General features: G+C 38.5%; 1 protein-coding gene and 1 non-coding gene across 2 annotated transcripts; one reads left to right on the plus strand and one right to left on the minus strand.

The window, feature by feature from the left end:
* Nucleotides 1–697: 697 nt before the first annotated feature.
* LOC133716386 (alpha-galactosidase 3-like) lies at nt 698–10,203 on the minus strand. Its single transcript, XM_062143099.1, has 15 exons — nt 9,911–10,203; nt 9,541–9,599; nt 9,245–9,301; nt 9,127–9,161; nt 8,730–8,833; nt 8,550–8,622; nt 8,162–8,220; nt 8,010–8,075; nt 7,840–7,923; nt 2,675–2,739; nt 2,490–2,572; nt 2,064–2,154; nt 1,842–1,900; nt 1,277–1,417; nt 698–1,159 (listed from the first exon to the last, which is right to left on the minus strand). The coding sequence occupies exons 1-15, from the start codon at nt 10,123–10,125 to the stop codon at nt 1,040–1,042; spliced, it is 1,311 nt and encodes a 436-aa protein (XP_061999083.1). The 5' UTR covers nt 10,126–10,203; the 3' UTR covers nt 698–1,039.
* Nucleotides 10,204–13,898: 3,695 nt separating this feature from the next.
* LOC133719069 (U2 spliceosomal RNA) lies at nt 13,899–14,085 on the plus strand. The gene has a single exon (XR_009850801.1). It is a non-coding gene; the product is annotated as a U2 spliceosomal RNA (small nuclear RNA).
* The last annotated feature ends 9,483 nt before the right edge of the window (nt 14,086–23,568 follow it).

Raw genomic sequence — 23,568 nt, forward strand, 5'->3', positions numbered from 1 at the left:
AATTGCTTTGACTACCCTTAACCAAGGGGTTGAAAATTTGGGAACTGATCAATGATCGATAATAAACGGAAAACAAAAAAGAAACAAAAAAAAACCATTCATATTGGTGAATGAGTAATAACATATATGTGGGCCTGTAATAGCAAATATCAAATTGAAACCATAAACTTACGAACAAAGGATCAGATTGCGCATAATTATCTCATGCATATCAAGTAAATCAAAGGATCAGATTGCTCATATCACGACATTGGGAATAACAAATTGATAAACCAAACAATGAAAATTAAGAGTACTGACAAAGGGTTGCTAAATCCAATCGAACCAAATGATTTGACAGCAAGTCAGCAGCTAGCCGTCCCTTAATCAAGAATTCAAGATGGTAATATATCCAAATCAAAACAATTTGTTTGCATAATTATATAACCTGTGAATCAAAAACATATATAGGTTACACAAAATCAACCGATATAATTATGAAAATTAAAACTCATAGATCATGAATCATGGTCAAAAGCAACAAACATTGCGCCAAGACATCTTAGATCACCATCGAGTTTTTAAGAAAAAAAAGAAAAAAAAGAGCAAAACGTGCTGATAACGTGTTATAAAGTAGAGAGAAGATGGAGATAAAATAGTTGGGAGGAAGTAGAAGTGTTATTATTTAGTCTCATTAGCCTCCTTTATAGAGGTAGGGTTTACATCAAAATACATAACTAATGAGTATTTACGTGAACATCCACATAGATAATTATATTTACAACACTTCTTACTAATTATTATTGATTTCAACAGTCCAGATAATGCAGCGCAAAGCCGCAAATGTGCTGTTCGTGATCCATTTTATTATTTGAACAGCGGATCATTGTTCTATACAAGTACACAGAATATACACACTGGAACACAACAGTCAGACCTGACAAAGATTCAAAATAGATGACAGAGCTTTCAAGTTCGGGTAAAAGCACTGATTACAGCCACAAACTCTTCCAGAAGAAGGTTCCGATGCACTACGAAATGGGCATCCTAGAAGGGTGCTTTAAGCGAAGGCTAAAGTACTTAGTGACTCAGTCTTGGGGGTGAAGAGGTACAGGTGACAGTCATGAGCTTCAACCAGAGCACCAAATGATGATACGGCATCCTCCTTAACTAGTTTGTGCTGCAAGCAGTTGGGATATGAAATAAGTATAAAATAGATAAACTTAGTTAGACAGTAAAAATTGAAGCTAACCAAAGCTGTGACTAGTTAGATTTACATAGAGGTCAGCTTCCTCACCTGCCACAAATCTCTCACTGAGACACTAATGCTGGATTGCAGTCCAAGTGCTTCCCATTTAGCTGTTATAGTCTTTGCTGTTGAACCCCGATTCCAAAGAGCAACAGCCAAACGATGTCCAGATAGAGGACCCGCCCAAACCTGGAAGAACGAATCATATTAATCAACAATTTTGCCAGTCAAGCTACATGCAGCAAGCCAGCAAGGAGTTATTTTCTGCCCAAATAATAGATGTCAGTCATGTCACTGACTCACTGCATAACTACCAGATTTTCTTTGCTAATTTTGCTGTAACACAGAAACTGTTAACCATTTAGACAGCACAGGCAGGAGCATGTGCAACTGCATATATTCTGGATCATATTTTCAGAAAAAGTTGTATCATTATTGGGGGAAGAGGGCAGGCAGAGGAAAGAAAGACACTTCCCAACAAAGCCCCACATGGCCACATTGGTAGGGAGCTTGTAATAGTCACATATGAGTATATGACCTAGGAAAGTTGAGTGGGCATTTTAATGGTTGTAGCATCACTTTTTTAGTTTTTTATCTATTGAGGAGGACGGACCTGATAGACCCCATCTGTTCCTGAAACATTCACTTTCCTTCCCTGAACCCCAAGAGAATCTGCGAAAAAAAAAAGTCATCACTCATTTAGTTTTCACAAGTTTGAATAGATGTGACATGCGATTGTATATGCAAGCAAAAATTGCAAGATACGGCAAAATCTTACTTCAGAGACATTAGACACACAGACACAGGCCACCAACATGGCAACATTAGATATTACCTTGGTTTATAGCAATAACCTCCTCATTGCTCAGAATTTCGTATGTTTCTGCAGTCATGTTTCTAACATCACAACCAATCAAAAGAGGGGCCTGGAAAATCCAAATCCCAATTTTCAGTATGTGAATTAAAGATAGTAAAGCTAATATGGGTGAATGACACAAACGTATATATGTAAATGTCTCATGTGCTGACTGGAATTGAATTAGGTTCATTTATACCCACGGGCAAACAACCAGACTGAACAGCATGGTGGGAAACTAATATTGAAGATTAATAAACCTTAATGAACTATCTTATAAGATTCTTTCTCAAACAACTAGAAAACTGGAAGGAAGGTTCAATCTGAATTACTGGGATAGGATATTTAACAAACTTATGTATATCCAAATATCAGACCAGGAAAAGAGAAAAGAACTTCACGAACCTTCATCAAAGCCCAGATGCTAAAATGAGCACGGTATTCCTGGTAACTCATGCCTCCATTGCCAACTTCCAACATATCTGGATCTGTTCAATAAAATAAGATGGAGAGGTGAGAAAAATCAAATCATAGTTGGTACTAATGCCCTTGCCTTCACAAAATCTGATTCAAAAAGGTCAAGTCTATACCATTCCATCCACCAGGTCCTGCATACGACGCCCACTTGTCATTCAAATCAGCAATTGTAGTCATGCTGAATAACAGAGGAAAAACAAACTTACTAGGTATAAAATTAAATTCAAATAAAACTAACACATTCTTCTTGCGAGTAGAACTAAAGATCACGTATATAAGATCTCGGAACCAAAAGAGAACAGAAAGAAGCAACACAAAACAAGTGTAAAACATTCTATCCCGAACCAAAAGAGAACAGAAAGAAGCAACACAAAACAAGTGTGAAACATTCTATCCCATTGCTGAATTAAGCACACATGTAAGCCCCATCAACTTGGAACTAATTAGGCATTTCAGCATTTGTAAACCTAAAGATTTCATCTGAGGTGAAAGCATTTACCTCAGACTATAGTGAGTGTTAGGATTTGGTTGAATGATTGTTAAGAGTCCTTATTTGAGTTGAGTGGTAAGGATTTATTTGTTTCAGTCAAAATAAACTCCTATTTAGTTGGAGAAGTCTGTTAGGGTTTACCTATTCTTTAGTTAACGAACCACGATCTCAGGGATGTTGAGAAGTGGTCAGCTTTGTTGCTTCCAGTACTTGTAATGGCTATATAAGCCAATCTATGTTTGTTCAATAAAGATATCATTCATCATACTTGAAAACCCTACTGTGTGTGCTTGGTTTCTAACAAAGTGGTATCAGAGCTCCTTATTGGGGCCTGATCGTGAGAGAAGAAGAGTGAGAAAGAAGGTTAGAAAAGAGAGAAACACGAAAGGGAGTGAGTGAGGAATGGCCTCAGAAGGCAACTTTGTTCAGGCAGCCATTCCCAAGTTTGATGGTCATTATGATCACTGGTCGATGTTAATGGAGAATTTTCTTCGATCGAAGGAATACTGGAGTCTAGTTGATGGAGGGATCTTGGTAGTAGAAGAAGGAGTGGTGCCAACGGAAACTCAGAGAAAGACAATGGAGGAACAAAGGCTGAAAGACCTTAAGGTAAAAAATTACCTATTCCAGGCAATCGATCGTACCATTATGGAGACGATACTTAACAAAGACACCTCCAAGAACATCTGGGATTCTATGAAGCAGAAGTACCAAGGGAGCACGAGAGTCAAAAGGGCACAACTCCAGGCCTTGAGGAAAGAATTCGAAGTGCTTCAGATGAGAGAAGGAGAAAAGGTAGATGATTACTTCGCTCGCACGCTTAAAATTGCTAATAAGATGAAAGCTCGTGGGGAGAAGATGGAGCAAGTTGTGATCATAGAAAAAATCTTGAGGTCTATGACTTCAAAGTTTGATTATGTAGTCTGCTCAGTGGAGGAATCAAATGACCTTGACACTCTTACAATAGATGAGCTTCAGAGTAGCCTACTTGTACATGAGCAGCGGATGCGAAGTCACAATGATGAGGAGCAGGTGTTGAAAGTCACAACTGAAGATAGAAGTGGAATGAGAGGAAGAGGAAGAGGAATGGTGCGAGGAAGAGGCAGAGGCAGAAGTAGAGGTTTCAACAAGGCAACCATTGAATGCTATAAATGCCATCAGTTAGGGCATTTTCAGTATGAGTGTCCCAAATGGGAGAAAGCAGCCAACTACGCTGAATGGGACGAAGAGGAAGAGCTTCTTCTGATGGCCTACGTGGAGCTCAATAACTCAAGTCGAGAAGGCGTGTGGTTTCTCGACTCAGGCTGTAGTAATCACATGACAGGAAGCAAACAGTGGTTCACAGAGTTGGATGAGGAATATAGACACTCAGTGAAGTTAGGAAACAACATGAGGATGGCCGTAATGGGTAAAGGAAATATCAAGTTGCAAATTGGAGGAGTAAAGCAGGTAGTGTCTGATGTTTATTACATTCCTGATTTGAAGAATAACCTGCTTAGCATAGGTCAGCTACAAGAGAAAAGCCTGACCATTATAATTCAAGATGGAGCATGCAAGGTTTATCACAAGAGAAGGGGACTTATCATGCAAACACAGATGACAGCTAACCGAATGTTTGTGTTGCTCGCAACTATGACATCACAGCCATCAACTTGCCTCAAAGCAACTACTGAAGACATCACAGGACTATGGCATCAAAGGTTCGGTCACCTAAGTCAGAAAGGGCTTCGAACCTTGCAACACAAGAAACTGGTGAAGGGGCTACCTGAGTTCGAATCCACAAGCAAGGTGTGTACTAGTTGCATGGTGGGAAAACAACATCGTGATGTAATACCAAGAAAAAGCCAGTGGAGAGCATCTGAGAAACTTCAGCTCATACATGCCGATATATGTGGACCCATAACTCCAACTTCAAACAGTGAGAAAAGGTACATCTTGAGCTTTATTGATGATTATAGTAGAAGAATATGGGTGTATTTTCTTACTGAGAAGTGTGAGGCTTTTTTAATGTTCAAAGTCTTTAAAAGTCTAGTGGAAAAGGAGATAGGATTGTATATTTGTTGCCTAAGAACAGATAGAGGGGGTGAGTTCACCTCAAAAGAGTTTAACGACTTTTGTAAAGCTCAAGGAATCAAGAGGCAGCTTACTGCTGCTTACACACCTCAGCAGAATGGAGTAGCAGAACGTAAGAATCGTACTATCATGAATATGGTACGATGCTTACTCACGGAGAAGAACATGCCAAAGACTTTCTGGCCAGATGCAGTTAGATGGGCAGTCCATGTTCTTAATAGAAGTCCCACTGTGGCTGTGAAAGATAAAACCCTGGAAGAGAGCTGGAGTGGTGTTAAGCCAAATGTTGATTACTTCAGGGTTTTTGGGTGTATAGGTCATGTGCATATCCCAGATGTCAAGAGATCGAAGCTTGACAATAAGAGTTACAAGGCTGTATTGCTTGGAGTAAGCGAAGAATCAAAAGCCTACAGACTCTTTGATCCCGTAACCAGAAGAGTTGTGATCAGTAGGGACGTTGTGTTCGAAGAAAATGAGAACTGGAACTGGGAAAGAAGTGATGAAGAGGTCAGACTTGATGTGCTTGAGTGGGGAGACAATGAAGAAGAAGAAGCTAGTGATGCATCTGAAAGTGAGAGTGGGGCTGACGAAGATCAAAGTGAAGAGGTACCAAGCAGTAGCAGCCCACCTGAAAATGCCACACCAAACTCACCAGAAGAAGTGGTACGTGAAGGAAGAACTCGGAGAGTTCCAGATTGGATGCAAGACTACGAAAGTGGGGAGGGACTCTCTGATGAAGAAAATTTGCAGAATTTGGCCATGTTCATCTCCTATGAAGATCCTACATACTATGAGGAAGCTGCAAGAAGTGGTAAATGGAGGAGTGCAATGGATTTAGAGATTGAGTCAATAGAAAAGAATGGGACGTGGGAGCTAGTGGATCTACCTGTGGGAGCCAAGAAGATTGGTGTGAAATGGGTATATAAGACCAAACTGAACGAAAATGGAGAGATTGACAAGTATAAAGCACGTTTGGTGGCAAAAGGATATGCTCAGGAATATGGAATAGATTATAATGAGGTGTTTGCTCCAGTGGCTCGTTGGGATACAATTCGGATGGTCCTAGCTTTGGCAGCTCAGAGAGGGTGGACTATGTTCCAACTTGATGTCAAGAGTGCTTTTTTGCACGGAGAATTGAATGAGGCAGTTTACATTGATCAGCCTCCAGGATATGTCAAAGAGGGTGAAGAAAATAAAGTTTACAAGCTTAAGAAAGCATTGTACGGATTGAAGCAGGCACCGAGAGCATGGTATAGCAGGATTGAAGGATATTTTGCTAAGGAAGGCTTCGAGAGGTGTAGTTATGAGCATACACTTTTTGTGAAGATTGAAGGAGGAGGTAAAATTTTGATCGTAAGCCTTTATGTTGATGATCTAATCTTTACAGGAAATGATATGAGCATGATTGAGAAATTCAAAAGCTCTATGATGCATGAGTTCGAAATGACTGATTTGGGGGAGATGAAATATTTTTTGGGAGTTGAAATTCGACAAAGTGCAGAAGGTATTCACTTGTGTCAAAGCAAGTATGCTAGAGAAGTTCTTGAAAGATTTGGAATGGGAAAGAGTAATCCGGTGAGGAATCCGATTGTTCCTGGTTCTAAGTTATCAAAAGAGGATGGAGGAGCTGAAGTTGATGGCACAATGTACAAACAGCTTGTTGGCAGTCTCATGTACTTGACTGCTACGAGACCCGATCTAATGTACGTGGTATGCCTCATTAGCAGATTCATGGCACATCCGAGAGAAGCACACTTGTCTGCAGCTAAGAGAGTGCTACGCTATCTCAAGGGAACAACTGAGTTGGGAGTGTTTTATAAGAGGGGAGTTGGTGATGAGTTAGTGGCGTACACTGATAGCGATTACGCCGGTGATATGGATGGCAAACGAAGTACATCTGGCTTCGTGTTCATGTTAAGTAATGGTGCAGTGTCATGGTCTTCACGAAAGCAGCCTGTGGTAACACTATCCACTACGGAGGCCGAGTATGTAGCTGCTTGTGCTTGTGCTTGTCAAAGTGTATGGATGCAGCGAGTGTTTAACATGCTTGGCTACTCTCAATGTAAGTGTGTTACTATGTTTTGCGATAATAGCTCTAGCATTAAGTTATCCAAGAATCCTGTTTTTCATGGAAGAAGTAAACACATCGATGTAAGATTTCATTTCTTACGTGATCTTACAAAAAATGGAGTCGTGGAGCTTAAGTTTTGTGGCAGTAATGAGCAAATTGCAGACATACTAACCAAACCCTTGAAGATGGAAAGATTTGAGAAGCTTCGTGGATTACTTGGAGTCAAAGCTAAAGTTGAAGTAAACTGAGTTGCTTTCAGCAGCTTCAGTTTAGGGGAGGGATTGTTAGGATTTGGTTGAATGATTGTTAAGAGTCCTTATTTGAGTTGAGTGGTAAGGATTTATTTGTTTCAGTCAAAATAAACTCCTATTTAGTTGGAGAAGTCTGTTAGGGTTTACCTATTCTTTAGTTAACGAACCACGATCTCAGGGATGTTGAGAAGTGGTCAGCTTTGTTGCTTCCAGTACTTGTAATGGCTATATAAGCCAATCTATGTTTGTTCAATAAAGATATCATTCATCATACTTGAAAACCCTACTGTGTGTGCTTGGTTTCTAACAGTGAGGGTTTTCATGAAACTATTTGTTTCAATGTGAGTGCATGTAGAACAGTAACAAAACACTGGAGTTATAAAGAGTTGTAACCTTGCCCATGTATCATTGATATCATCTGTTGTACGCCAACTATTCCCAAGTCTCCCGGCCCATAAAGCAGGATCATCAACACCCCTGTCATAGTTTATGGATTAATGTTTCTGTCAGGTTAACAGAGAATTAAGCCAGACATCATAAGCACGATCGATAAACTGCATTACCATTCAGAAATTGAATAGAAAATTGTGCGTCCAGATGCATTTAGGGCCTCACGCATGGGTGGGTACCTGGAAATTATGAAACCATATCAAATCAATATAAAGCCACTCTGTGATTCCTTAGCAACTAAAGTGAGACTAAGAGGAGGTGATACCGTTCTTTTGGTGGGATGCCCAGATTGTAACAGTTGTCATACTTCAAATAATCGATGTCCTAAAATGTTAACATTATGCATTGATTATTAGTAATATCCAAGACAAGGAGTAAAATAACAAAGTAACTCCAAATAACACTTCAAACAACTTTTTGTTTGCAAACATCAAAACACAAAAGAAGTCTAATGACATTGTGGGTAATCAAGTTAGAAGAAGAGGCTCTAATTTTCAGTAGAAATGAGCACATCTCACATCGAGGTCAATCTGTTCAATATGGCATGAGTCCACCACAAGGTCACAACTTACAATGCAGAAAACAGTATATAATGATGCCAAATCAAGTCAAAGATACTCTTTGGATCAAAATTCATTCAATCAGAAACTAACCCAAGAAGCAAACAGCTTGGCATCATCACTTTCATGATAAATTGAACCTGGTCGAACTTGACATGTAAAAACCCTACAAAATGCAATTGGTTACTTGAGATAAGTGGCCAGGAAATTCTAGTCTGCATAACGAACAAATATTCAACTAAAAACTAGAAACACCTAAAAGTTTCATCCTACCCGGCATCAGAATATATTCCAAGCTTAAGGCCCTTCCCATGTATATAATCGGCAAGAGCTTTAATTCCCGATGGAAATGTTTTAGGATCAAAGACCAGTTGACCCTGGTCAATCAAATAAGAACTATGAGGAATTCCAAATTTTACTAATATATGCATTCACAAGTCACAAGTGCTTTCCAATGAAAATAAACTTTTCTATAAAAGAAAAGTTTGCAAATATTTCTCTCTTATGAATTTAGACGTATTGAAATCAGATATAGCAGTCACATTTGAAGCAGCTACATAAAATAAATAAAGATGGTGTTCCCCAAGGCCACAAAATCAACAAATGCAGATAGAAATTATAAATAAGGTGAGAACTATATTTTGATCAAAGAAATAGAATTCAAACCGACCTCAGAATTTCGTGCTGGTAAAGACCAGCAGTCATCTGCAGTAAATGATGGTGAATTACGTCATAAATATACAAATTCTTGAATCAACCGAATACTAGAAGGTAAGGCAGAATAATACCTATATTGACATACACATAACCTAAATCAGCTAATCCGGTTGAGATGAGCGCATCAGCTGTCATACATCAAATAAAAGTCAGTGCTTCCGGATATTTTGAGTGGAGGTGAAGAAAGGTTTTCCTTCTTTGAACCAATAGAACAATGCTAGTAACTTTTTCAGTTATAGAAACATATATTCACCAAACATAATAAGACTTTCATGTGTCAGATACTCATCATCACAAAACCGTTGATCAATAACGAATTGCTAACACTTCATGTAAATGACTAAATGGTAAGGGGAAAACTCAATACCTGTTTCCTTGATCACGGTTTCATTAATATCACAAGCGAAGAAATTCCAGCTATTCCACCTGCCCACATATAGGTGAAAACACAAAATCAATACAAGAAGAACTAAACCAACCTAATATAGCAATCATGCAACAACAGCTTCACACAATCAACTACAATTCCCATTCATATATGCAAAACCACCACATGGGTATTAACATAACTGCAATTCCAAATCAAAGCCCCTCCCTAAAAATTCAAAACCCCCCAAAAGATTGCACTTTACCATGAACTAACCAAATCCCAAAAAATGGGTAGTTGTAAAACCAATAAAGAACAGAACTTTATAAACCACAACACAAAACAAAACAATCAGCAAATCGGGACTCACCCCATTTGAGGCGTGTGAGCCAATCCGTTGTTGAGTTGCAGAGTACCATACATTGAAGTATCGTAAATGCGACTAAAAGTTGGTGTCAGGAAACTGGGTTTGTCCTGGAATTGCAACAGAGGCACAGCTACTCTGCCTGCAATTGCAATAGCCAGAGCTGACAGATAGAGAATCAGAGTGAACACAGAGAAAGTGATGATCTTGCTCTTCGCCATGACTCGATGCTCTGTTTCTTTTGTTTTTCTCTGTTCTGTAAAAGTCTTATGAAGGCATGAAGTAGAAGCTTCTGTGTTGAGAATTTTTGCATATGACACGTCAGCATTTCCCTCCATAATTATCTCTAATTAATTATGGATTAGGTTCCCTAATTAGCATATATGTTTTGGCACTAATTGGCTACTAGCCTGGCTTTGCTGCTTGTCGTGTCATGGAAGTATGAAACTCGTGATCCTCTGTTGTTCTATGTGCTATCATATCACGTTTACTGTTACCCTTACACAATCCCATCGTTTTTTAACGTTCATGGTTTCCGGAAAAATTTGCGGAATTTTACTATGTTTCCAAATATGTTATGACATGTTTCTCTACCTTTGATCAGAAGAGAAAAAAAAAAAATTAGAGGAAAAAATTGTACGAAGAATAGTTTTGCTTGTGCAAGAATTGTTCACTAGTGATTAATTATGATTTTTTAGAAAACGAAAAGAGAAGGCACTTGATAAACATATAGGTAGATTTCTTGCAAAAAGTCTCTAATTTGTTCCGTTCTAAATCTTTCATTAGAAGATGATTAGGATAAGATGAAAAGTTGAAAACTTCTCATAAAAGAATATAAAATAATAATTTTGTCAACCCACGTGTTGACGACACCAGCCTTCACAAAAAAACAGAAGAAAAAAACAAAAAACAAAGGCAAAATAGCCAAATTACCCCCTAACTTTTCTCATGACTGTTGATTTACCCCCTGACATTCCAATTTTGATTATTTACACCCTCGCTTTTCTAAATGTTGTAAATTTACACCCTATAGTCAAATTCTCATATGAATGTTTGAAATATTAATGACCAGTCCGGCCTTCAAAGAAAAAGAAAACCAGAAACCTAAATGATCAAAGACCGTTTCTCCTTCAGTGATATGATCATCCAATCATTTGATGTGACTAGCAAATATTAATTAAGCGATCAGTTGCAGGCTAACGACCAATCTTGAAATAAAGGGAGTGAAGAAGAAGAAGAGATGGACAAGGAATAAGCGACAAAGGGCAAGTTTTTTTCTTTTTTCTTTTTTAACGAAGGACAGTTTTGTTTTTTTTTTATCTTTTTTTTATTTGACGATGTGTTGGTTTGTTTAAATTTTTTTTTTTTGGGTGATAGTTAAAAAGACGAAAAAGCCCCTCACGTGCTAACCAAATTAACTGAAAATTGGATGGAAAGTCTAAAAAATAATGATAGGGTGTAAATTGGCAACAATTAGAAAAGTGAGGGTGTAGATAATCAAAAGTGAGGGTGTAGATAATCATAATTGAAGACTGCCCCAATGGCAGCAATACGGTCCAGGATCCGAGAAAGGGTGGTCGAGCTCGGAGAGGGCAGATCGATCTACATCTGTTGTGGTATAGGGGGCGAGAACAGGCAAGGAGCAGCGCTGGGGTGATGGACGGCGGTGGGCTCTGACGTCGCCACTGCGGTCGGGATCTAGGCCGTGGATGGATCTACGTTTTCACGGCGGATACGAGCCCAGAGAGGTTCTGCTTCGCGTGGGGCTCCGATCTCGGTCTTCGGCAGGGCTTTGGGGCATTCTTCGTAAGGGCGCGGCGTTGCAACGGCGTAGGGATGCGCGGCGGAGACCGGGCGGTGCATGGTGGCGGTGTTGTGTTGGGGGAGGGCGCTGGCAGCAAACTTGGTGGAGTGCGGCGCTGGTTTCTGGTGGGAAGAGGAGGTTGGGCCGAGCCTTGGTGTTTGAGCCTTGCTACTTGGACGGGCTTTTGTGTTCAGTTGTTTTTGTTGTAGTTAGTTTGAGTTGTTTACTTTTCGTAGTTTGTGGCTTTATGCCGGTAATAAGTCCTTACCGAGTTGTGGTAGGGCGACGTGGGCTTGGTCCCGGACTGCACATTGTGTGTGCCTGGTCTGCCCTAGGTAGGCGGCGAGTTCCTTGCTTTTGCAAATGGTCGCAGCCTTCTAGTGGCAGTAATGTATCTGCTCTAGGTAGGCGGCGAGTTCGTTGCTTGGTCAAATTGTCGTTGCCTCCTAGTGGCAGGGTGAAACTGAGTGCCACTGGATTTAATTTCCAGTGGCAACATGATGGGAAAGCTGTGCGTATGGAAATTATGCTAAGCTGTAATCGAGTTGCAGATCAAGTTATCTTTCCGTCGTGTCACCGCTGTGTGACTTATGTCAAAGCAAATAGAGACGCCAGTAGAGCGCTCTTTGCTAGTTGGTGCTTTGTTGAATACAGTTGTTTAGTAGAGACTCATGATAGTATTTCAGGATGTTCTCTAGTTGCGTATTGTAATCAGGGGTTTTGGTTCATTGTCCCCCCCTTGTATTCGACAGTTTCATTAATGAAGGCTTGAGCCAAACGCATTATCATCTTCCGGATTCGGTATTATCATCTTCACTTTCATCTCCCTCTTGTCCGGCCACTGGACGTGTGTTTCCCCTTTGTTCGGCCATATTGGATATAAACAAATTTGGATGATGAGAGCTATATGAAGAGGAGGAAGGTGTAACTATGAAATCTAATTTTTTGGGTGTGAGATGTAAAAAAAATGGTAGGTATTTATAGAGAAATTTTTAGAATTTTTTTTCTTACCATTTTGTTACCGTTTGATTTAATATATATATACATATTAATTGTTTGCCATCAGATCTGCATGTTAATTGAAACCAAGGGTTGGGATTTCATGACCGTTACTTTCAGATTTCAAAGCCCTCCAACGGCTCTCTTCCACGTGGATCAGGCCGGCCCATTCTATGTCGCTACGCGACAAGCGATTGCACGCACGCATGCGGAAGTTGCGGCGCCACGCGTCAGCTGCTTGTCCTCCACTTCCGTCGATCAGTGCGTCTCCTTCTCCACTCAAGACGATGATGTCACCCACGTTCCGGGCTGGGCCGAGCTGGCAAACGCCTTGGCTGGGTCAAGGAATTAGTCAGGGCCTTGACTAAATTCTTGGCTTCGGTCAAGAAAGGCTGGCTTTTGGCTAGTCAGAAGCCCACCGCTGGAAGAGAGTTTTTTCCCTTCATAGTCACCACCTCAGCTTTTCCTAGCTGGTGACCGGTCAAATTCACACCGGTGGAGTTGCTCTAACAGAACAAGTGGATGAGCATATTGTCTTTCTTCTTCTTCTTGTCACCCATAAATGTACCAATCGATTAAGTAAATATTAAGAAAAACTTGCATGTTTCACTTATTAACTGAACATGATATATTGCAATTGTAATTACCCCTTGCATATGATTGGTGTTCTGGAAAGAGCTCCAGGACAGCCATTGATGGAGATCGACTAACAAAAAGAGAACTTCACAGGGAGGAGGAGGGAGAAGGAGGAGGGAAGGGAGAGAGAGATACACGTTCTTGGCGGTGGTGCCGCCGGAGAGACGTGGCGTTATATTTTTTTTTTATTATTATTATTTAGTTTTGTATTTTTACCTAAAGTAATTTATTTTATATTTTAATGGAGCTATAAGAACTATCGGTTATAGTTAAATTTAAATGCTAAAAAGGTGTGTAAAAAATGTGTCAAAATATATGTACATTAATCCTGACCCTATATATTTGTTCTTAACCAATCGATTAATGAACTCCTTTTCCCATTCAAATTTGATCTTCATTAGTTCAGCAATTTTCTGTTTGATTTAATTCCCTAATTCATCAACACTTTTCAAGCAATTAAGTCCTCAACAAATTATGGAATCCCACATCGAAATAGTGTGTTAAGAAGGAGTGGAAGGATTAGTATAAAAGAGGTGGACTATGAGCTTTCAAAGCATACTTTTCTCGGCCTCTCGGCTAAGATCAAGTGTAGTATCTGTTCTTATCAGTTTAATATCTGATATGTGGGTCACTGATCCATATGATATTAAATTAATGTTAAGGCCTGCAACAGCAAGCTATTGTTGAGGTATTCAAGCGTTGGCTATGCATTGCACTATAGCATGGTGTTGGCGCACCCTACAAACCTAGTTCAAAATTTACTTATATTTTCCACATAATATATTCGCATCATTCAATTGTACACGTATTATTTGCACTCTTACATATATGTATGTTTTGCTACTCTAAAGTCCAAGGTTTATCTATTCTTATCCTTTCGATTTTACACGTATTAGCGTACATGTAGATACGTGACATGTTTTTCTACTCTAAAGTCTAAGGTCGATCTATATGGGCTCTTTCCACTATGATGGCTTTGACACCATTGTTTTTTCCTTTTTATCATATGCGTTTGGCTCCATGATAGCAATGTCACTCGGGAGTTTGATCCAATCCTTCGTTACAACAACAAAGTATTGTTATAAAATTGAATTAGTAGACAAAAATAACTACAAACCCACCAAACATTCCCATTCTGATCCATCAATACTTTTTAAAAGTGACAGATTCCCGCTCATGTCTCAAGATCAATACAAATCCTCGTAATTCTTAGACAGAATCAATATCCTAAACTTAACCACGTTCTCCCAGTATTAAAATGCTTTATACAAATCACTCTTTTAGAGTTTTAGTCTTTTATCAATAGAATAGTGAATAGTGTGAAGCTTTTATAGGGTGACATTCGCAATGGTCGGTTGGTACACACATTTCAGAGACTCTGGTAGTCTGGTGCGTTCATTTTATCTTCATATGTATAACCAAATCCCCCGCGATTCACTCTCACTGTCATATAAGCTTTTTTCATGAACACTCAAATCAGCACCAAATCACCCCATTTTCTGGCACAAGTTGAGGTACTAATTTTTTGTTTGTTTTGCCTTCTAATTTGTATGTTTAACTATAAAGTTGATGACTTTAGCTTCTGATGTTGAAGCACAAACTGGTTTATTGATGGTTGATTTCACAAAAGGCAGAATCTTGAAGAAAGGAATCTGATTGTCACTTGCACAAATTGGTCTTGGGACCATACATAGGAATCTGATTGTCACTTGCACAATAAATTATGGAGTAGGCTGGAATGAACCAAAAGTTTTGTAGACCAAAGGGGCCCCACTGACGTGGCCAGTTCATAGCCTCATAATTTGGATACTTTTTGTTGACCCTTACTGAGACGTGAAGTGTAATTTCTGTGCCGTGATGTAAAATGAGGAGGGGTTTCTGGTATTTATCTCCTAACCCAGCTTCCTATAGAAGCTGCCTCACAAACATCTGCCTTCCGCGATATCTGTTCCCCTTTAAAAGCAGAGAGAGAGCAAACCAATCCCGGGATCAATCAGCCTAAATACCGGCGACTCTGGCTCTGTCATTGTTGTTATGCAGATGGATTTTAAATATTGTTATTCAGTTTGATTTTGGTTGGAGAAGATAAGATATATGGATTTCCACCTGTGTTAGTAAGTCAATGAAGGCGCATTACTTTTCTAATTGGGTAGGCGATTGGATAGCAGATGATCATCAGAATGCCAACAAGCCAAACAAAATTCGAAGCAACAGAAAGCCCATATCTTGAGCATATAGTTTGTGGAATAATCTAACCCAGAATGGCAAGTCACAAGTCAATCGCAATCCCAATATCCCATTGCATCTCAATGAGCTTATGATAAATCAAGTAAGCAAAAATACCTCTCTGAAAATTAGAACAAATGTTACAGACAGCGAAACGGCAACAACATGGTCAAAGATTTCATCAAGGTATAAAGGAAGGGCCTGAAAAATAAAAATAAAAATAAAATCCAATGAACAATACACAGATAAGCACTTTCCAGATCCGAAACAGTATTTAAAGATCCTAAATTTACAGCAGAAGAATCCAATTCAGATAGAATTGATGCTTGGTTTCGAAGAAGATGACATTGACATGCATCCACAAATGGCAGCAAAGCAAACTTGGACTGTGAATAACCTCAAAACTTTCTCAGTGTCTGGGTGATTCTTCTTCTACTTCACAGTAAGATCAAGGACCCAAAATCGATCAAACTATTTTTAGTCTTTGCAAACTTCTCTCCTCCTCGACGCAGCCGCCTATGTCCTTCTCCCCTAAAAGCCCCTGTGTAACTTCATACTTTACAGTTTCATCTAACTTGTCCTATGTGAGTTGACCTGGTCAGTCTAACAGAAAAACAGACGGCATCTGCTGGTCTACAAATCTTTTGGTTCATTCCAGACTTCTCCATAAATTGTAGTGACCGACAGTTTAGATTTATTGTCTTTAATAATAATAACTCACTCTTGGAGGATTCTTATATGGAGAGTTGATTAGGAAGATTATGGTATCTTTCAAACAATCTTTAATCCATTTTGGATTACAGTTTATTAAAAGTCTCTAATTCAAATTGCATACATTCCACTCATGTATTTAAATCATTTTCTTACTAGTTTTGTATGTTAATTGGCTAATGATGGTGCACCAACTAATTCTCTCCAGGAAACTTCACTCGCATTAAATCTGCTTTTGCATTTGGAGAAAATGAGCTCAGGAGAATTCTAGCGCTACCGGGTGAAAGCATTGGCCAAGAACTTCAAAAAGATTTTTTTCGCGTCACTTTAAATAGGAATGGGAGGGGACAAAGACCAGATTTGCAAGCTCCTGTACCAGCATTTGGTAGTGGAAGATATGTACAATCTAACCTCACTGGGGACTTTGATTATTATTATGGGGGAATATTGTATGCGCAGTGGCTTCATGATGAAAGCTTACATCTTTCTTCACACCCAAGTCCGCCACCTTCTCAAGTCCAGAATAACACCACATGGAATGCCAGGACTTGGTCAGTGAATGTCTTTGATCAAATGTCAATGAATGCACGTGCATTACCTTTCTATCATCACTGTGCTTCCCAACAGACTGCTCATATAAGGACATTGCCAGGAACTGGCATGTACATACTGTAAAACCATAGTTACATGCTCACAACATATGCACAACAATCATAAAAGGATTAAGGCTTACATTCAGCAATAACATGCATGGATTCCATCTTATGCAACTGCTTAACTCGATCACTGAATGTGGTCTTCTGTTACTTACCAACTTGCTTCTCAATGGACAGAACAATATGCAATAGTCGTGGTAGTAATCAGGGACCAGTTCATCTGTATATATATGAGACTTAAACCTCAAGAAGCTTCCCATTAAAGCATTCCTTGTCGGTTTAGGTTTCACTATTAGATTCCTAATGTATCACAACTTGTAGCCTTTCTTGTCGACTAAGCAATGGATTACTATCCTTAATGAATTGATACACTACTTCATTAAGTCACTAGTATTGATTTACTGTTTGTATCCATGTTAAACTAGGATTGATATTAAGCTAATCATCAATTACTTTATGATGATATGTGTTATGTCCATATTTGATCTTACAATCTCCCCCTTGGACTCACACATATCATGCTCGATGATTTGCACCAGAAAACATCAAAACCTACATAACTTACTGAAGTGCGCGCCAGATAACAAACTCAAATCGAAAATCCATTCCAACATGGTCAGATCACAGTTACTTATGCAGAGCAAGAAACAGTATACATTTTAACAAAAATGCAGAGTTTCAAAACCACTAACACAAGCTTCTGCAATCCACATATGTTCAACCAGAAGTGATACAATATATGTTAATGTGTATCAACAAGTAAACATATATTAGGTCCTACTTTATGTTTCTAAAACCAGAAACTCAAGCAAATTCACTGAACACTGATGGCTTAAAAAGATTGCTTGAACCTTATCATCATGCTTCACATGATTTAAGCCATCTGATAGCAAGTATAACTTTAAACACAAAATCGATAATTTTCAGAACATTTAATAAAAGCTGCAGCAATAACCAAAATCTGAAAACACCTCAAAATTTATTAATAATAAAATCTGTCATTACAAATAAGTTGTGATAAATAAAGTCAAAAGATCACAACTAAAAAAAAACAAGAACTCAAAAACCTTAGAAATTTAAATTGCTCCAACTAGATTAACTCTCTACTGAACCTAAGCATCTAGATTAGCTAAAACTCCAATGTTGGCTGTATGCTTCTGGAATGCTGCTACTGACAATGCCTTGGTGAAGGGGTCTGCTAGCTGTGAATTCGTGTCAATGCTCAAAACAGCTATCTCACCATGCTTAACCCTTTCTCTAACACTGTAATACTTTAAATCAATGTGTTTAGAATTATTTGACCTTTTACTGTTCTTGCTAAAGAAAACTGCTGCTTCATTATCACAATAAATCACAAGTGTGCCTGCCACAATGTGACTTAACACTTTGGTCTGCATCAAGAAATTCCTGATCCAAAGTCCTTCACACACAGTTTCATATACTGCAATAAATTCAGCTTGCATGGTGGAGGTTGAAACTAGTGTTTGCTTCATGGTTTTCCAAGCAACTGCACCTCCTGCTAGCATGTACACATATCCACAAGTTGACTTCTTGGAGTCTGGATAGTTCCCTGCGAAATCAGAATCTGAAAATCCAACGAGTTTCAGATCCTCCACTTGCCTATAAACTAGCATGTGATTCTTTGTTTTCTGCAGGTACCTCAACACTTTCTTCCCAGCTACCCAATGTTCATGGCCTGGATTAGATTGGAATCTCGATAAAATCCCTACTGCAAAAGACAAGTCTGGCCTAGTGCAGACTTGTGCATACATGAGACTTCCTACAAGTCTAGCATAAGGCTTTGACTCCATATCTTCTTCCTCAACATCACTTTTGGAACTTTGCTTCTTGGTTAGTTTATCTCCTTTGGACATGGGGACTTCTCCAGCTGCACACTTCTCCATACCAAATCTCTTCAAAACTTTGGTAATATAATTCTGTTGAGACAAACCAAGTAGTCTCTGTGCTCTATCTCTTTTAATCTCAATGCCTAGTACATAGGATGCTTCTCCTAAGTCTTTCATGTCAAAATTCTTTGACAGAAAGCTCTTGGTGTCTTTAAGCAGTTTAATGTTACTGCTAGCCAAAAGTATATCATCCACATAGAGAACTAGGAAAATAAAATTGTTCCCAACTGTCTTCAAGTAAACACACTCATCAACAAGATTCTCTGTAAATCCAAAAATAGAAATCACAGAATCAAATTTCTTGTACCACTGTCTAGAAGCTTGTTTAAGGTCATAAATTGATTTTCTTAATCTGCATACTAAGTTTTCACTTCCAGCTTGCACAAAACCTTCTGGCTGCCTCATATAAATCACTTCATCTAGTTCACCATTCAAGAAGGCTGTTTTAACATCCATTTGGTGCAGCTCCATATCAAAATGAGCCACTAAAGCCATGATTATCCTAAACGAGTCTTTTGTAGAAACTGGAGAAAAAGTCTCAGTAAAATCAATGCCCTCCTTCTGTGTAAAACCCTTGGCAACTAATCTTGCTTTATGTCTCTCTAAATTGCCATTTGCATCTCTTTTGGTTTTGAAAACCCATTTACAACCTATAGGTTTCTGATTAGGGTCAGGTTCAACTAATTCCCAAACTGCATTTTGGCTCATGGAATCAATTTCTGCTTCCATTGCTAGCTGCCATTGGTGAGATTCATTACTTTCAATAGCCTGGTTAAAAGTAGTCGGATCATTGTCCTCTGCACAGTCCATTTCAATTTCTGCTTCTTGCAGATAAACAATGTAGTCACTATCTTCCCCCCCATAAGTTGGTTTTCTTGCTCTCTGTGATCTTCTAGGCTGAGGGTTGACAGGGACTTGATCAGTTACATGGTCAGTTACTTGACCAGTGACAGTTACTTGGTTAGTTACTTGACCAGTGACATGGTCAGTTACTTGTCCAGCGACAGTTACTTGGTCAGTGACTTGACCAGTGACAAGTACTTGACCAGTTACATGGTCAGTTACATGACCAGGTACAGTTACTTGGTCAGTTACATGATCAGTGACATGACCAGTTACATGACCGGTTACTTGATCAGGGACAGTTACGTGGTCAGTTACTCGACCAGTGACTCGATCAGTTACATCTTGTTCTAAAGGCAATACAACACTTATATTCTCATCCGACACAATTTCCTCAAAATCTGAGGTTAAATCCTCAAGGTTTGTATTGTGAACTTTTTCACTTAGAAACTTTACTTGATGTGTTTCAAAAATTCTAGGTGAATGATGAGCAGAATATAATTTATAGCCTTTAGATTTATCTGGATAACCTATAAAATAGCAACTAACTGTCTTAGGATCAAGTTTATTCAAGCTTGGATTATAAATCCTAGCTTCTGCATGACATCCCCAAACATGGCAGTGATGAAGACTAGGTTTTCTGCCACACCAAAGCTCAAAAGCAGTATTTTCTATGGCTTTGCTAGGTGTTCTGTTGCAAATATAATTTGCAGTTTTTAAAGCCTCACCCCACAGAAATTTAGGCAAACCTGTTGTACACATCATACATCTAACCATGTTCAAAAGAGTCCTATTCTTTCTCTCTGCAACACCATTCTGTTGTGGGTTATAGGGTGTTGTATATTGAGCTTTAATTCCATTGTCTTGCAAAAACAAGGCAAATGGACCCTTTTGTTGGCCGGATTCAGTGTACTTGCCATAGAACTCACCCCCTCTATCTGATCTTACTGTTTTGATTTTCTTTTCTAGTTGATTTTCTACCTCAGACTTAAAGATTTGAAAAGCTTTCAATGCTTGTGCCTTTTCTGAAAGTAGATAAACATAACTGTATCTAGAAAAATTATCAATGAATGTGATAAAATACACATTCCCACAGATAGTTTGATGCCTAAATGGTCCACATATATCAGTGTGTATGAGTTCTAATAAATTTTGGCTTCTATATGCAGTCTTCTTTCTAGTATTAGTTATTTTTTTCCCTTAAAGCATTCAACACAATCTGTTAGATCAGAAAAATCAAGTTCATTTAGGATGTTGTTTTTCACCAAAATTTTCAGTCTCTCTTTTGAAACATGGCCGAGTCTTCTATGCCATAAAAATGCAGACTTTTCATTTAGTTTGGTTCTTTTAACACCTGTTAAAGTGCTAGTACTGTTGGTGTTATTTTCAACAAGTAAAATTTCTTGTTGAGCCATTGAACAATTTAACTGTAAATAATCATTCATAATAACACCAGAACCAATTTGAACAGAATTTTTAGAAATAAGAATTCCATTACTATCCATAACAAGTCTACAACCAGATTTTACTAAAAGAGAAACTGAAACCAAATTCCTTCTCATGGAAGGTACATAAAAAACATTGTCCAGAACTAATAATTTTCCTAATCCTAAATCGAGCTTTAAGGTTCCAATAGCCTTGACTGCCACTCTCATGCCGTTGCCTACACACAGGTTCACTTCATCACTTTTTGGGATTCTCCTCCTTATGAATCCCTGCAAAGAATTAGTAATATGAATAGGTGAGCCTGAATCTATCCACCAAGACTGTGGTTCAACATTTATAAGATTAATTTCTAAGGAAAAAACTGTATTAGAAAAAATCTTACCCTTTTTGGCTAACCAATTCTTATAGCCAGTGCAGTCCTTTTTCATGTGTCCTACTCTTTTGCAAAAGTAGCACTTGAACCTGAATGGCCTGTTTTCCTTAGCCACTGCAGCTGTTGAACTCTTAGTTATGGCTTTGGTAGGCTTGAGCTTGTTCTGGGGCTTTTTCCTTTTAGGCTTCTCAATGAGGTTAATGGTTGTAGCAGGTTCCTTTTCTTCCTTGATCCTAGATTCCTCATCCACACAGATGGATATAAGTTCATCTAGAGTCCAGTTTCCCTTTTGAGAGTTGTAACTGGTCCTAAGATGACTAAAACTGTTAGGCAAGGAATGTAGTGCATAATGCACTACTTGCTCATCCCTAACCCCCATTAAGAGTTCCCTGAGTCTGTCATTTATATTGATCATCTTCATAATATGCTCTCTAACTCCCCCTGAACCCATGTACTTCAAATCATGAAACTCCTTAGTCAGCCTAGCTGCTTCTGCTTTTTCACTTTCTTTAAACGTAGCACCTATGAGTTCCAGAAAATCTGATGCTAGCTCAGGCTCTTCTATACTTCCCCTGACAGTCTTAGACATAGATGTTCTGATGAGGTTCTTAGCCATTCTATTGGATCTATGCCACTTCTTGTAAAGGTCAGTATCTTTCTTGGTGCTCTCTTCATTTAACTCTTCAGGCTTATTCTCAGTAAAGCAGTAGTCTATGTTCTCATGCATTCCCATATAATTTTCCACAGAGTCTAGCCAAGCTCTATAGTTGGTTCCAGTTAACATCAAGACACTGTTCAAGTTCATGTAAGAGTTACCTTCAGGAGCAAAACAAAAATTCGAGTGAGTTCTCAGTTTGTAAAGAAAATATGTTTAAGTTTTCTGTGTTTTATTTAGCTTTAAGTAACCAAAACAAGAACATACAGAAAACCTAAACAACCATACTTGCATTCATGTCAATCCATAACAAAAACAATATTAAGCATCACTTTTGAGCAGAAACTTAATATCCTGGAGTTCTTTATCAATATGCCATGTTCAATGAAAACAAGTTATCCAAAGAAATTTATCCACATCTTTAGACAGAAGAAAAATTTCTAAGTATCCGTATTTATTTTCATCTAGCATGCATACTGCTGTTTTGTATTCTAAAACCATACTTTACCACTTCTTTGGAAGATAAAACTGAAGCATAGTTTTAAAACACAAAACACAATTTCAGTTTTGTTACTCGATCAGGTACAGTTACTTGGTCAGTTGCTTGGTCAGTTACTTGACCAGTTACACGTACCTGATCAATGTTTTCTGCCAACATCAATGAAGGATGCTTTGTGCATCATAATCACTTATGCCAACAGAAAACCACAAAACATATGAGCTCTTTTACTTTACATTCTATCCAGATTCATCCTTGTAAGAAAATTAAGCTCTTGTATCTGTCAACTTTAACGTGTAAACAAAATCTGGGAGATTTCTGTTCTTCATACAATTTTACACAATCACAGATACAATACCATATCATCAATCAATTCAACATGCATATTCAAGCATAACCAAAATTGATTCGATTCCAAGAAACCACAGAACAATCAAGAAATTGTAAATTTCATCCGGTCACCATCTACTCTAGCCTAACGCACGTCGGGAATGCAACTAGGGTTCTTGAGCACAATCAAAAATTCAATTATCATGCTTTGAACCGAAAACAATTTTCACAGAAAAACCTGTTTTTGCTTTTTCCCCAATTTGCTGCTTAAGAAATCATAGCGGAAGCGTGAATTTTATAATTAACCAGATGCAGCAGTCGACTTAAGTAACTTACCTTGATCAGGTACCTGACCAGTTACTTGGTCAGTTACCTGGTCAGTTACTTACTTGGTCAGATACCTGACCAGTTACATGACCAGTGACTTGGTCAGTAACCTGATCAATTACTTGACCCGTAAAGCAAAAAACTCTTAAAAAATTTTATGTTTGTTTTGCAAAACCCTAAAACGATTTTTCATATTTGTGAACCTGGCTCTGATACCAATTGTAAAACCATAGTTACATGCTCACAACATAT

This window comes from Rosa rugosa, chromosome 6 (assembly GCF_958449725.1).
Source record: "Rosa rugosa chromosome 6, drRosRugo1.1, whole genome shotgun sequence".
NCBI classification, from domain to species: Eukaryota; Viridiplantae; Streptophyta; class Magnoliopsida; order Rosales; family Rosaceae; genus Rosa; species Rosa rugosa.

Excerpts from the sequence above, each read along its gene's own strand:
- LOC133716386 (XM_062143099.1), bottom strand. The coding sequence starts at position 10,125 with ATGGCGAAGAGCAAGATCATCACTTTCTCTGTGTTCACTCTGATTCTC. Across the intron at positions 2,573-2,674 it reads AGGACCTGGTGGATGGAATG|ATCCAGATATGTTGGAAGTT; the intron begins GTATAGACTTGA and ends TTTATTGAACAG. Across the intron at positions 1,418-1,841 it reads GAACAGATGGGGTCTATCAG|GTTTGGGCGGGTCCTCTATC; the intron begins GTCCGTCCTCCT and ends TCGTTCTTCCAG.